This window comes from Calidris pugnax, unplaced genomic scaffold (genome assembly GCF_001431845.1).
Source record: "Calidris pugnax isolate Ruff unplaced genomic scaffold, ASM143184v1 scaffold29, whole genome shotgun sequence".
Taxonomy (NCBI): Eukaryota; Metazoa; Chordata; class Aves; order Charadriiformes; family Scolopacidae; genus Calidris; species Calidris pugnax.
The window spans coordinates 1,732,277-1,747,329 of record NW_015090768.1 but is presented as its reverse complement, the minus strand read 5'-3'; the positions used below and the strand labels follow the sequence as shown (position 1 = coordinate 1,747,329).

At 49.4% G+C, this 15,053-nt stretch overlaps 1 protein-coding gene and 1 long non-coding RNA gene across 2 annotated transcripts in view; both read right to left on the bottom strand.

The window, feature by feature from the left end:
• Window positions 1–4,620: 4,620 nt before the first annotated feature.
• On the bottom strand, window positions 4,621–5,804 carry LOC106885572. The gene is made up of 2 exons (XR_001411463.1): window positions 5,527–5,804; window positions 4,621–5,477 (listed from the first exon to the last, which is right to left on the bottom strand). It is a non-coding gene; the product is annotated as an uncharacterized LOC106885572 (long non-coding RNA).
• Window positions 5,805–5,832: 28 nt separating this feature from the next.
• GNG12 (guanine nucleotide binding protein (G protein), gamma 12) overlaps window positions 5,833–15,053 on the bottom strand; it is a 17,756-nt gene continuing 8,535 nt past the window's right edge. The window contains exons 4-5 of the mRNA XM_014937854.1: window positions 7,326–7,442; window positions 5,833–6,431 (exon numbers count right to left, since the gene is read on the bottom strand). Coding sequence (XP_014793340.1) covers window positions 6,306–6,431; window positions 7,326–7,421 — 222 coding nt within the window. The 5' untranslated portion in view covers window positions 7,422–7,442 and the 3' untranslated portion in view covers window positions 5,833–6,305. The remainder of the gene's footprint in view (window positions 6,432–7,325; window positions 7,443–15,053) is intronic.

Genomic DNA, 15,053 nt, shown 5'->3' with positions numbered 1-15,053 from the left:
TTTCCTTTTCATTTTCTTTTTTTCCTTTTCTTTTCCTCTCTTCTTTTTTTTTTTCCTTTTTTCTTTTTTTCCTTTTCTTTTCCTCTCCTTTTTTTTCCTTTTCTTTTCCTCACTTTCTTTTTTTTTCTTTTCCTCCTCCTTTTTTTTTTTCCTTTTCCTTTCTTTTTTTCCTTTTCTTTTCCTCGCTTTCTTTTTTTTTTCCTTCTCCTTTCTTTTTTTTTTTTCCTTTTCTTTTCCTCTCTTATTTTTTTGCCTTTTCTCCCTTTTTTCCCCTTTTCCCCTTGTATTTTTTTTCTTTTAACCCCCCCCTCCCTGCCCCGCAGCCCGAGGCTGCCATCCCCCCATTGCCCTGTTTGTTTGCCCCCCTCGGTGGCAATTCAACATGATTCCCTCCCCCCCCCCGGGCTTTTTTTTTTTTTGCTGCGCTTTTTCTTTCGGCGAGGGTTGTTTTTGCCCCAGTTAAAGCTCTTTTTTTTTCCCCCCCTTCCCCCTCTCTCTCTCTTTTTTGTTTTTTTTGTGTTGTTTAGAACCCCCAGGCCTCGCAGTGGAAGGACCCAGCGCTGAGTCAGCTGATGTGCTTCTGCCGGGAGAGTCGCTACACGGATCAGTGGGTGCCCGTCATCAACCTCCCCGAGCGGTGACGGCCCCCGGGGGCCGGGGGGGCCCCACACGGACTCAAACCCCCTCGCACTGGAAGTTTTTTTGGCAATATTTTAGCAGTTGCTCAGGAGGTAAAACTCCCTGCCCTGGCACGAGGATCGCGGGATGAGGGGGGGAAAAATGGGAGAAAAAAAAAAAAATAACAAGGCACAACAACAGGAGGAAAAAAAAAAATACAAAAACAACAACAAAAAAAATTAAGTGATAAACACCCTGTCAAAGCAGGGGGGGTTTGGCTGATGTTGAGCCACGTCCACTGGAGAGAAGTGGCTCCAAAATGTGGGAGCCAAGGGACAAGTGGCTCGGTGGTGCCTGAGGAAGGAGCCCCCCCACACGCCTGGGGTCCAAGGGGGGGCCCCACAAAAAAAGACCCCCGTGGTTATTTCTTGTTTTTTTTAAAAGCGCAACTTGCAGTTTCTGGTTTAAATACCTTAAGGCAAAAAAAGAAAGAAAGAAAAAAAAAAGTTAATCGCAACATTTTACAATTTTATTGTATTTTTGGGATGTTAATTCTCAAGTTTTTATGCTAAGATATATAATAATAAGTTATTTTATGATATTGATGGAAAAAAAAAATAATAAAATTATTTATACTTGGGAGGTTTGAGAAGCAGAAGGCCCTGAAGCAGTTGGGCTGCAGCCACGCGTCCTGGCACAGTTGGCTGCTTAAAGCAGCTACATTTAATAGAACTGTTTGAAATTAGATAGTGTTCTGGGGTGGTTTGGTTTTTTTTTGGTTGGTCTTTTTTGTGGGGTGTTTTTTTTTTCGTTTGGGTTTTTTTTTTTTGAAATAAAAGTTTTTTAAACTCTACCCCTTGGTCCTGGCTTCTATTTTATTTTTTTTTTTCTGACCCCCTTCATTAGTCAAAAGGGCTCGTTTGGCAGCTGCTTCCGTGTCCTGGCCGTGGGCAAGGTCCTGGGTGGTTTTATTCCTGGCCCCTCCCAAGCCATTACAGGAACCAGCAGCTGATGCGCTGCAGGAACTGGGGGAAACGGGATTTATTTTTCTTCAATGCTGCCACTTCACCAGCAGAGATTAAAAACAAGAAGCCAAAGAGGAAGTGTGATTAATTTTTTCTTTTTTTTTTTTTTTTTGAGGCTCCTGCAGAAACCTGCCTTTTCTTGGAATGTGGGGATTCCTGATGGGAGGAATGTTTGATTCCCTGGATCCCATTGGGGCTCCAAAGGCCGGGGTGTCCCGTTGCCTGCGGGGAGGCTGGACCAGTTCTCCTGCTCGAGCAGGATGGCAAGATGCCACCTGGCCCCAGGGCCATGGGGCCACCTCACCCTCCCCGTGGTGGCCACTCGCACGTAGCTGGGGAGCGGGGAGGTGGTGGCATCTCTGGACCTTGGGGGACTTGGGATGGGTGTGGGATGCACCAGGGGATCAGGACACACACCCTGAGCCCCATCACGGAGCCAGGAACAAGGGGATGGGGTGAGGAGGGGCCACGGGGGCTGCACAAAAAGGGAGTTTTCTGAAGATATATTACTTTTAGCTTCATTATTAGGGCATTTTCAAAGCAAGTGCACCCCAAGAGGGGAGCCACTGGCTGTTGCCTCACTCTGGGGATGTATTTAAATACATATATATTAAAATATATATGTATGTAATATATGTATTTTTTTTATATATAAAATTTAACTCCCTCCTGCCATCGCATGGGATTTTTAACAGCGCAAATATCAGCTATTAAGGAAAAAAATTAACCCCCATCTGACCATAAACACACAGAAATACAACTTGGGGAATATTTTAACCCTCCTTCTCCATCGCACACCAGACACCCTGGTGCTCCTTCCCATGGGCAACAGGCTGGGGGGGCTCAAATCACCATTTTTGGCATTAAAATCAATCACAAAAATTTGCAATTTCACCAAGTTCTACCCCGGTTTCTCCCCCAGCCCCCATCTCCCACCCTGCAAACCACCCAACTGGGACGCCACCATGACCCACCCCTGCACCCGAACACTGGGGTTTTTCACCCAAAACCATTCCAGAAATGGCAAAGCCGGAGAGGAACCCAGCAGCACCCACCAGCACTGGGAAGGAAGGACATTAAATTAATTAATGAGCCAAAAGGAGGAGCTGCACATGGAATGTTTTCAGGCTCTGGACTCGGACTCGAGCTGATGCTCTGCTTACCACTTACTAGCAAAATAAGCTATTTTGGGGGTTATTTTCTTTAATTTTGGGCTAATTCTGTGCTGCCACCAATATCAGGGGTCCTGCTCCCACTCCCCCACCCCAACGGGAGCGGGGATGAAGGTGGTTCAGGCCTCATTTAATAAAACCAGTTAAAACGAGGCAGTTGCAGAAAGAAATCCCCCTCTATATCTGTACACAATTATATAAACACATATATATGTATAAATGAAAGCTTTGGCTTGGGGAGGAGCCTCCTTTTATGGCTTGTAACTAACCAAGACTCAACTGGACTCAAAACCAAAAAGCACCAAGACAGAGCAACAAGTTCAAGCCAAAACTGATCATTTTTGGCAAAACGCAGCGTGAGGTCCCGGCTGTGGGAAAGGGCTCTGTCCCACCTGGGGGACCTCTGGCAGATCCTGTGAGATCTCCTCATTCCCCCCTTTTAGCACCATCGGTTTGACCAGAACAGGTTCTACCTGAGACAAGATCTAAACACCACCACCACCACCAGAAGGACATGGAGCTGTTGGATGGGGCCAGAGGAGGCCCCGGAGATGCTGGGAGGGCTGGAGCCCCTCTGCTGGGAGGACAGGCTGAGAGAGTTGGGGGGGTTCAGCCTGGAGAAGAGAAGGCTCCGGGGAGACCTTCCAGCCCCTTCCAGTCCCTCAAGAAGGGGGGCTCCAGGAAAGCTGGGGAGGGACTCTGGATGAGGGAGGGGAGCCCTAGGAGGAGGGGGAAGGGTTGGACCCTGAAAGAGGGGAGATGGAGCTGAGATGTGGGGAAGAACTTGTTTGGTGGGAGGGTGGTGAGAGCCTGGCCCAGGTTGGCCAGAGAAGCTGTGGCTGCCCCATCCCTGGAGGGGTTCAAGGTCAGGTTGGAGGGGGCTTGGAGCAACCTGGGCTGGTGGGAGGTGTCCCTGCCCAGGGCAGGGGGTGGAATGAGACCATCTTTAAGGTCCCTTCCCACCCAAACCATTCAATGACTCTCTGATCTGCAGAAGACCTGTCCTGCTGTCACCCAATGCTATGGGGACAGCCAGGTTCTGGGTTCTTTTGGGGTTGGGAGCAAGGGGTATGGGTCCCACCAGCACTGGGCCTTCCCCACCCCAGCCTCACCAGCACCCTTCCACGGAGGACACTCCCAGCGATGCACCAGCAAGTCCAACCACTGCAGCTCAGCAGCTCCAGGAAGCTGAGGAAAATGCATTTTGAAAAGCTGGGAGCATAGAAAAAACAGAAATATTTTAGCAAGGGGCTGTTTTAGCAAGAGTCTGGGCTCCGAGTCACCAACCGGCCCTTCTGCCTTTAATGCAACACAGCACTAAAGAGCCAAAATAGAAAATAGATAACAAAATAAGAAAAATATTTAAAAAATAAGATAAACCAGAAGTAACAAGCTGGCTGCTTAATTTATGGGGGGAAAAAAGAATAAATACCCATTCTGGAGTGGTGGTGGGGCCACTTGATAGAAAAGAGAGGTGGCATCGCCGTGTCACCCCGCTGTGTCCCCTCCGTGGGTTTTCCCCCACAGCCGTGGATGCAGATGGTCTCATTTCTCCTTTTTTTTTTTTTTCATTCCTCCAAACTTTACAATTCCTGTTCTTTCACGGGAGTATTTAGAGCAGAAGAGCAAAACGCAAAGGTAACCGCTGGAGCTTTCACCACATCCCTATATATTGCATTTAAAAAAAATAAAGAGTTTACCGAAAAATCACCACCCAGTTACCATCTTGCACGGCCCAACCAAGTTAATTACTGTTCTTAACAAGGTGTGTTGTAAAATGATAGACACAAACACAGTAGAAAGAATTAGTGTGGATCTACATTATTGGTTTTTTTTTTTAAATTGTCGCTAGAAAAATACTCCAATTATAAAAACAGTAACAAGCAGTACAATTTTCCGTCTGTCGATTTTCGAGCCGCTCGCTAAGGAGGCTGGTTAAACAAATCTGTGATTTCTCAATATATCTCAGTCGTGTGTATATAATTTAATATAGAAATGACAAATAGGCAACGTTAAGACAGTAAATTACAAGTGGTTACTAAATTCTGTAAATACCATTCCAGAAACGCACGGTTATGGCAAATTGTAACTTCAGCCCCTGAACCACCAGCTACAGGGAAAGGCTGAAGTTGGTATTATTTCCAATCCCTTCAAAGTTTGCTGTTAATACACACTGTTTGTATAAATATACTACTAAAATGGGTTTTTTTTAATATGTATATATACGCGCACACACACAGAGAAAGACTTTTTTTATTCTGTATATCTATAAAATCACTTACTTGGTGGAAAGGCCCTCCAATTTTATCCATGTAACCGCAATCCGGATAGAATTTGGCTTTTTTTTTTTTTTTTTTAACCCCCTTTAAAAATCAATTTAAAAAATTCTGACTCCCTGCACAAACTGTAACTGGGGCTTGGAGCGAGGGAGCGGTGCCTCCAGCTCAGCACCAAGCTCGGGAGGTACAAACTTGCAGCCTTTCATTCTTTTGACAGGGTTTGTTTTTTTAATACTAACACTGATTTTTAATTAGAGACGAAAACGCAGAGAAGCAGAATCAAGGCTGAAGATCCCGCTATTTTTCATCTCCTCTTAAAAAGCAGGCAAATTGATCTGTGGGTCTCTGAATCTGGATATTTGGGGTTTTAAAATTTAAAAAACCTGTGTCAGGAGAGGCCGGCGTAAGGCAGGCTGTTAAAATTTAAAAAACCTGTGTCAGGAGAGGAGAGGCCGGCGTAAGGCAGGCTTCAGGCAGGGCTCCTGGGAGCTCACCACCGGCTGCTACAATCCTTTTTCAAGGTAGTTTTTGCTAGAAAATGCACTTAGAAACGTGGCTCTGCAGAACCACAGGCCACCAACACAGCTCCACCCCCCCTCCCCGCAGACAGAATTTAACAAAAAACATAAAATCAGGTGTTTTGCCCCTTCGCCTCCGCTCCCTCAGCAAAGCTCAGGCAACTTTGGTCGCATTTAAACTTGCGGAGTGACCCTGGGTTCCCCCCCACAAGCAGGCAGGGCTCCTGGGAGCTCACCACCGGCTGCTACAATCCTTTTTCAAGGTAGTTTTTGCTAGAAAATGCACTTAGAAACGTGGCTCTGCAGAACCACAGGCCACCAACACAGCTCCACCCCCCCTCCCCGCAGACAGAATTTAACAAAAAACATAAAATCAGGTGTTTTGCCCCTTCGCCTCCGCTCCCTCAGCAAAGCTCAGGCAACTTTGGTCGCATTTAAACTTGCGGAGTGACCCTGGGTTCCCCCCCACAAATCCCGGGGATGGGGAGACACAGACCCCATCCCCTTGGACAAGAAAGAGGTGAATTCAGGTGGAAACCTCCTACTGAAGGTAGGGAAGAGAAGAAACGCTTGGAAAAAGCTGAAGAAATGGTTTATAGGCCTGGTAAAAGAGCGGCCGCTCTGGCACAGTGAGGAGCCGGTACCTTAGAGAGGCTTTGCCCGGGGGGGGGCCGTGGAGGAGCTGCTGCTCTCCTACAATAAAATACAGGTTTTCTTGTCCTTGAAAGGGTTCTCTGAAGCCGGGATGCCCATTAGCAAGGGATCTTTCTTGGCATGTTCTTCACAGTAGAGCATTAGGTCTGCTGAGGCTTTCGACACCTGGATAGACAGGGGGGAAAAAAAACCAACACAACCACCATAAAATGATATTTTCCCATGATTGGTACCATGATTGAATGTACAAAGTCTCTGTGTGGGACCTGAGGGACCAACATGTCCTCCAGGACCCCATTTCCTCCTGTCCCAAGCTTGCTCTGGCATCATCTGCAGGGGGGGAAAAAGGATGGAGCCTTTTTTCACCTGAAAAAGTGATGCTCAACTCAACACAGCTTCTACAGGAGCCTGAAAATACACAGGAGGAGGTTCAAAATAACACAGAGGGTTCCTAACGAGGAACTTGTCACCCCTAGGGCTGGGGACAGGGAAGAGAAGTGTCTTCTGACAGAGGGCATCGCTGCGCAGAGAAGCTGGCTATCTGCTGGGCTGCCCTTCCAAAGCCAAAGCCAGGAGGGCAATAGTGCCCAATGTAGCTGGTCTCCTACCCCTGCTGGCTGGAAACCAGTTTGGCTTTTTTTCTGTCTGAAAAAAAAAAAAAAAAAATCCAGTTTCCACTCCCCTTTTTCCTTTTTTTGTTAAAATGTCCATCCAGATTCACCTTCCCTGCAGACACAGCCCTCAGCCAGCCAAGGGATGGAACCAAAAATCACAGAATAGGCACAAAACTGGAAATTCATACCTGCCTTCTTTGATTTGCACCTCCTATTTTTGCTTCAGTTCTCCCCTGAGCCCGTAAACCACCGAGCTACCTGGGGACAGGGCTGGTGGTGGCCACCAAAACTAGATATATAGAGTTTTGTGGGGTTGAAATGTCAATGCCACACTTGGAGGTGGGGCAAACACTGAAATGCAGGCACACACGCTCCGTTGTCTCACTGCCCTGCAGCTGGGAGGGGGGAAAATACAGGAAAGGGGTGAAGGAAAATTTGGTCTCACCTTTATTCTTTCTATTGAGGCTTCTATCCTGAGCTGCTGGACAGTCCGTCGGGCCTGGGCTATGTTGTTGGTGGTGCTAGCTGTTTTCCCAGACATGTTCAGCCAAGCAGTGAAGCTCTGTTTGGGTAAAAAAAAAAGCAGGGTTAGTTTTCCAGAAGGTCTCACAGCACCTTAAAGTGCTTTGACACAGAGGCAACCGCGACACCCTGTAAAAAAGGTGGTTTTTTTATTATTATTATTCTGTGCAACAAGAGTTTTGAGCTGAGAGGCTGCTCAGGAAACAATGCCCTGTGACCAAAACACTGGAAAACCCCTCCTGTGCATCCCATCGCTTCTGTCTTCCCGGTGTTCATGGGTGATGTGGGGTTATCGACTTGTGCTCTTCCCAAGTGGAGGGTGGCCACCACCACATCCCACCACTAGTCCACCTCTGAGCCTGCCAGTCTCCTGTGGGATGGGGCCAGCTGTGTGGGAAGGGATGGTCACCCCAGATGGTACCGGGAGGGAGAAGAGCTGCCATCTGAGTGCCTGAGGATGGGGATAGAGTCATGGTTTGGGTGGGAAGGGACCTTAAAGCCCCCCCAGTGCCACCCCCTGCCCTGGGCAGGGACACCTCCCACCACACCAGGTTGCTCCAAGCCCCCTCCAACCTGCCCTTGAACCCCTCCAGGGATGGGGCAGCCACAGCTTCTCTGGCCAACCTGGGCCAGGCTCTCACCACCCTCCCACTAAACAAGTTCTTCCCCACAGCTCAGCTCCATCTCCCCTCTTTCAGGGTCCAACCCTTTCCCCTCCTCCTAGGGCTCCCCTCCCTCATCCAGTCCCTCCCCAGCTTTCCTGGAGCCCCCCTTCTTTAGGGACTGGAAGGGGCACCTCAGCCCCCACTGCTGCTGCTGGAGGGAAACCACCCATGCAGGGAGCAGAGGATCCTTCAGCATCACACAGGGAAAATGTCCCTAATTGCATTGCAGCAGCAAAGAGCTTATTGCTAAATTATTCAGGTACCCAGAACTTCAAAGAACAGCTGGTTTAGGACAGTCCTGCCCCATGAAACTGTCCCTCCTGTGCCAATCCTCACTCGGAATCTCCAGCAGGACAGTGACAAACCCCACTGTCGCCTTTCCACGCATCCATGGGAATAATTGGCTCCGTGGTGCCGTTTTTAAATCATTAATTACATTGCAGGGACTCCAGTCCAACGGAGCTGCATCTGACCTTTCCCAGCACCACGTTCAGCCTTTCCTCCAGGCTTCAGGTTTCTCTCACCCCAGCCTGGCTGCCACTGCTGCCTTCCCAGCAACGATCCTGCCTGCCCAGCGATATTTTGCTCCGAGTCCCCACTTTGCCACATTCCATCATTTCCAGGCTCCTCAGCAGGGCCTGGGTTTTAAGTCTTCTTCTCTGCCCTCCAGCATAAACCAGCCCTGGGTTCGGAGCTCACTCCTGGTACATGCCAGGTCAATACAGCTGAGTGCACCCATGGTAGATGTGGGACACCACAAATCAGTCACACCCCCCCCAGATCCCCTCCAACAGCCAAACCCCCACTGACCCATGTCCCTCAGCACCACCTCTGCCCGGCTTTGAAATCCCTTCAGGGATGGTGACTCCACCACTGCCCTGGGTAGCCTCTGCCAAGGCTTCACAAACCTTTACAGGAAGACATTTTCCCCAATATCCATCCTAAACCTCCCCTGGGGCAACTTGAGGCCATTTCCTCTTGTCCCATGGCCTGTTCCTTGGGAGCAGAGACCGACCCCCACCTCTCTACCCCCTCCTTTCAGGGAGTTGAAGAGAGCAAGAAGGTCTCCCCTCAGCCTCCTTTTCTCCAGGCTGAACACCCCCAGCTCCCTCAGCCGCTCCTCACAAGACTTGTGCTCCAGACCCCTCACCAGCTCCGTTGCCCTTCTCATAGAATCATAGAATCGTCCAGGTTGGAAGGGACCTTTAAGATCATCTAGTCCAACCGTCGACCTAACTCTGATAAAAAAACCAAAAAACTAAATACCCCACATCAGAGGCACCTGAGACACCTGTGTTCTTTAACTTTCTCTGGACATGCTCCAGCTCCTCAAGGTCTTTCCTCTCATGAGGGGCCCAAAACTGGACACAGCACTCAAGGCTGTGTCCAGGGGGACGTTCACAGCCCCAGTCCTGCTGGCCACACTGTTCCTGACACAGGCCAGGATGCTGCTGGCCACCTTGGCACACTGCTGGCTCATATTCAACTGCTGTCAACCAACACCCCCAGGTGTTTTTTTCCAACCACTCTGCCCCAAACCTGTGGCCTTCATGGGGTTGGTGTGACCCAGGGGCAGGACCCAGCCCTTGGCCTCGTTGAACCTCACACCATTGGCCTCGGCCCATCCATCCCATCCAGATCCCTCTGTAGACCCCTCCTACCCTCACCAAGCACACAGCGTACGCGTCCTGCATTACTTATATTTGTAGCACTCAAACATGAAGAATGCATTTTGATGGGAGAGTTGGTGATTCAATCTGCAAACTGCCCTGACTGGCACAGCATCAACACCTTTGTCTGCAAACAGTCGTAAATCTCTTCGTAAAGGTTTAATGTTCAGACATTTTGCTTTGTTGCCGGGACAGGGCAAGCTCCTTGGAGCATGTTTCTGGTCCTAAGCGATGATGGGAGGCATACGTTGAACGCATGTTATGTTATTTGTAAAACACCAAGGGAAAACTCTCTGGAATTCAAGGCAAAGGCCGTGGTGCGTCAACCACCTCCGACGGAAGCCCTGCAGTGCCATGACTCAGAGAAGAAGGCCTCTTCCAGCTCAAGTCAGTGATGGACAACTCAACGAGCCAGAACACCGAGCAAGGCGGGGACACAGGGTCTTGTTCACCACAGCCACAGAAGCAGAGCTTTATAAAATCAGAATGACCTTGCATCCCACAGTTGACACGCTTGAAGGACAAGATGCCGTCCAGAGGGAACCCGGACAGGCTCGAGATAACTTGAGGAATTTAGTTATCACAAAGCTGACTGTTAAGCTAGAATTCCTAGAAAGGACCTTTAAAAGGACACAGACTTTGCAGTTCTTGTTCATCTTCCTGCCATTGCTGATGCACCACGAGAAATGGGGAGGGGGATGGCTGCCACAGCCCCCTTCCAACACACAAAACCAGTGCCCAGACCCCATTCTGCTCAAAGCCATCACATTATTCAAGCCTAAATTTTGATTCCATCCCACCCAAAGCAAGGGATGGCAACGGAGAACTACCAGACATGGGGCTTTGCTGGATCTGGGTTTCATAGCCTAATCCTGGCACTCGCTGAGACTGTGAAGTCCAACCAGGACTTCTGCTCAACCTGTAAATCAGACTTAAAACTCATTTATAAATGATAACAGGACCATCCTTGCAGGTGGTGCCCCCAGCACAGCCTCTGGGGCCAATTGCTGCTGTGATTCCCTGACACCCAACATGGGGTTGCAGACCATGGTCCCAGGTAGGCCACACCATGCCCAGGTGCCCAAAACAAGGCACAGCTCGCCAAAATACATCATTGACCCTTCCCCAGGCCCAAGGAAAGGTGCTGATGCCGTGTCTGGAGGATGTTCTTGCTACAGGACTGTCATTTCTAGAAGAAGACCTCCTGCACCAGGTATCTAATGATACCTCCTGTGTGGTTAAGAGAAGAGAGTAGATCTGAGACGACCAGCTACTTTGAGAAACTTACTCTGCACAGAATACAGTGAGGAATCAGAAGACCTGACCTTTGGGGGGATTGGGTTTTGACCAGGATAAGCCCACAGGATTGGAGCACTGCTTTCTCCCTGCTGCCTCCTCCTCCTCCTCACCAGCACCAAAGGGCACGTGGCCACAACCTCTGCAGGTCCCTGGGGCCGAGGTGGCCAAGTGACTCGTGGGACAGGCACTCAATGGACCCGCAGACGACGGTCAGAGCTTCCCCACACCTGAGGTGCTCAGGCATTCCCAAAAAATGAGAATTCCAACCAGGAACCTCCACCACGGGCTGTGAGAGGCGATAAACAGCTCCGAGTTCCACCATGAACTTGCAAACTGGCTTCGAGGGCTTTAAAATAATCATTTCTGGAAGAACAGGGAGCTGTCTCGCACAGATCCACTACAAACTCCCACTCCAGACCCCATAGTTTTCACTTAATATATTGAAAAATTACGGTGTGAAAAAAAAACAACCCAAAGCAATTAATTTGTATTAAAATTATATCGTAATGTATAAACATTTAAAGTAACACACGCATCTCTGAGAAGCAAGATAGCTCAACATTTGCTGATTCCTCTGATTTTAGCTCTTTTTTGTCAAAAAAAAGACATAAGGTTAAGACCTAATTACTGCAAAATTAAAAGATAAACCCTTCTCCTCCCATTTCGCCACAACAAGCCTTGGCTGACTTCACTCAGCCTTCCCCACCCCCAAAGCCCCCCTTTTGCCACCAGAGAGGTTTGGATTTCCCTGCACTCCCTTCCCACCCTACACGCGTGACCTCGTTAGGAAAGTTTCAGTGCTCACTTTCCCAGCTGGTTAGCTTTGTTAATAAATTAGATGTTAAAAAAACAAGAAAAAAACCAACAAAAAACAACCCCAAAACAACCACGCCAAACCATAACATTCGAAAATTAAATTGCTGCGTTTCCTCATCTTCAAAGAAACAGAAGCAGCATTACTTTAATAGTCCTCCTAAGATTACTAAATCTCTTCTACGGAGAGATTTACAAACAACTAGGTCATCACCCAATAATACTGTTTTCCCTCCGAGTTCCTGGCAACCTCCCCCTGCTAACGAGCTGCCGTGGCCATCTCGAGCCCTGGGAGCTCTCATGGGCTACACTGGGTTTTTCAGCCAACAGCACCAAACTGCAAGACTGACATTGGTGGTGTAGGGGGTTCTGCAGAACTTGGGGTTTCAGAGCCCCCTAGTAGGGTTTTCTGGGACAGGGATGTCTCCAGGAGTATCTCCTGGGAGAATTAAGTCACTCTCTAAAGAAAAGACCCCCTCAGTCGGGGAGGGCACTGCTCCAATTTCTAGGAAACAAGCCCTCAATGCTCAGTGGGCAGCCCCGAGACAAAAGCAAAGACGCCCCGAAAGCCCAGCGTATCCCACCACTTTTCTCCTCAGGACCTCTCGTGTCCCCCAGAATTCAGTCACAACTATTCACTGTCCAATAAATGGACCAAAAAACAAAGTTCCAAGGAGTTTTGCAGTTCACGTGGTGCCATCTCAGGCTGTTGTAGCTGGGGGTCCCCGGTGGGGGCACACAGTGAGGGACAACCCCGGTCACCCATGGGTTGTCCCCTGGGGGGACAACGCCAAACCAATGGTTTGCCAGACCCAGAGTGGACAATGCCAGATCCCCCGGCCCCAGAGAAGCCGAGCAACAGCTGCAGCTCACACTTGTTTCTGACTCACAACCTAAAAAGGGACAAAACCATCGGTCCCACCTTCTCCGGCCACCGTGCCCAAGGCAAAGCCTTTCTGCAGAAGAAAAACACCAACAGTTATGTTTGAAAATAGACAGGGTAGGGTTTTTCCCAGCTGGGCTGGCTGGACTAATAACATGAGGAAGCTTTGGTGCTCATGTTTCACGTTGGCTAGCGAGGGGCTCGCAGCTTTGCTCTGCCACCCTGCCCTTTGGTGTCCCCACCTGCGAGGCCACCACCATAGATATGTATTTCTGGGACAATCTTTCTTTACTCCAGTCCCCAGCTCATGGTGCAGCTTTACCTGTCCCTTTCTTAATGCTCTTGTGCTTCTGGAGGAGCAGAAGGTGCACTGAGAAGGTCAACTGAAGAAGAGCTTCCATCGCAGCATCACAAACCCCAATGGGACCCACCAAGGTCCAGCCCAGGGAACACCATGGCACTCTGTGCCACTTCTCACCTCTCATCCCCACCCCCTTTGTCTGAAAGTGAAATGAATAATTACAGGCACAGGTGCTAACGAGGGCAGGTGGGAGGGAGCGAGGCTGCCCGCCCTCCCCAGGTTGGGGCTCTGTAATTAACAGCAGAGTCAATAAACGCACAGACCAGCTATGCTAGGGAGAAGGTTTAGCTCATCCTTTGGGGAAAAAAAAAAAACAACTTTTTGCACAGAAAACTGAGGATTTAGGCTTGTTTATAAAAGGAGGATGCTCACCAGCCGCACTCTGCCCAGCAAAGGTTCAACCACAAAGAACGAAACGATTTCCAGCGCGCTTCATACACTTGGTTTTGTTTTCCTTTCTTATAAATAACAACAAAAACACCAACAAACAGGTGGAGCTGTCCCCATTCCCTAGAAAAACCCTATTTTTCAAGGCCTTGCCCTATTTTTTTTTTTCAGCAGGCTTTAGGTATCGAGGTTACAGTGCAGCGGGCGCTCGCAGGTAGGCGGCTGGGCACGGAACCGGAGCTCCCACTGGGATAATTAAACACCAATATATATATATATATTTTTTTTTTTACTTTCTTAGATCTAGGATTTACGAACCACCTGCTGAGTGAAATGTAATTAAGTCATGCCTGGTAAAGTACACCCAGGTATCACAGCTCCCGATGCGCTCCAGTTCGGTAAATTCAGCTTAAACTGCGGCTCCGAAACCTCAGCCAAAAAAAAAAAGGTTCAAAAGGGTTATCTCGTCACAAGATCTATTTTATTCCAAAAGAAATAAAGTTGAATAACTCAAAACCATAGATTTTTTTGAGTTATTTGAGTAGGTTTTTACAAGGAGGGTGGTGAGGCACTGGCCCAGGTTGCCCCGTCCATCCATCGCACGGCACCCACCCCAAACAGCCCCTTGCTCTGGGGGCTGCCCCCCTCCCCAAATCCCCATGGATCTGAGGGGCCAGCACCCCATGGAGACACCAAAGAGCTCCTCCAGCTTGGAACCATTTGGATGACACTGCCTGCTTGAGCCTGCTAGGGAAAAAATAAAAGAAACAAGCACCCCCACGGGAATTATTTTGCTTTTTTTAAAAATAGGGACAGGGTTTCTGCCCCCAAACCCAACCATGAAGTGCTGTGGGAGCTCCTGTTTATGCTTCCAGTGATGCCACAACAAACGCCGCAGGTTGACAAGCGAAACTGTCCCCAATCCTTACTGAAACAGTGTTAAGCTGGGTCCATACTGCATGTATCACCACCCATAATAAAGACTCTGCTGCCACAAAGCCACCCTGAGGTGCCCAGACTCACCCACGACACCCCCCGGCCCCCGTTCCCCCCCTGCCTCCCGCTGGGGCTCCGCAAACCATTCGGGAATAACACAACCCTGAACCCCAAATCCAGAATCACAGAATCGTCTAGGTTGGAAGGGACCTTAAAGATCATCTTGTCCAACCGTCAACCTAACCTTGACAAGTTCTCTCCAGTTCTCTCCTGCCTGCTCACACGCTCCAGAGTGAGCAGGAGTAAAATACCAGGAGGTTTCTTCTGTCCCAGGGGGACCACGGAGATGCTGGGAGGGCTGGAGCCCCTCTGCTGGGAGGACAGGCTGAGAGAGTTGGGGGGGTTCAGCCTGGAGAAAAGAAGGCTCCGGGGAGACCTTCCAGCCCCTTCCAGTCCCTCAAGAAGGGGGGCTCCAGGAAAGCTGGGGAGGGACTCTGGGTCAGGGAGGGGAGCCCTAGGAGGAGGGAGAAGGGTTTGACATGGAAAGAGGGGAGATGGAGCTGAGATGTGGGGAAGAACTTGTTTGGTGTGAGGGTGGTGAGAGCCTGGCCCAGGTTGCCCAGAGAAGCTGTGGCTG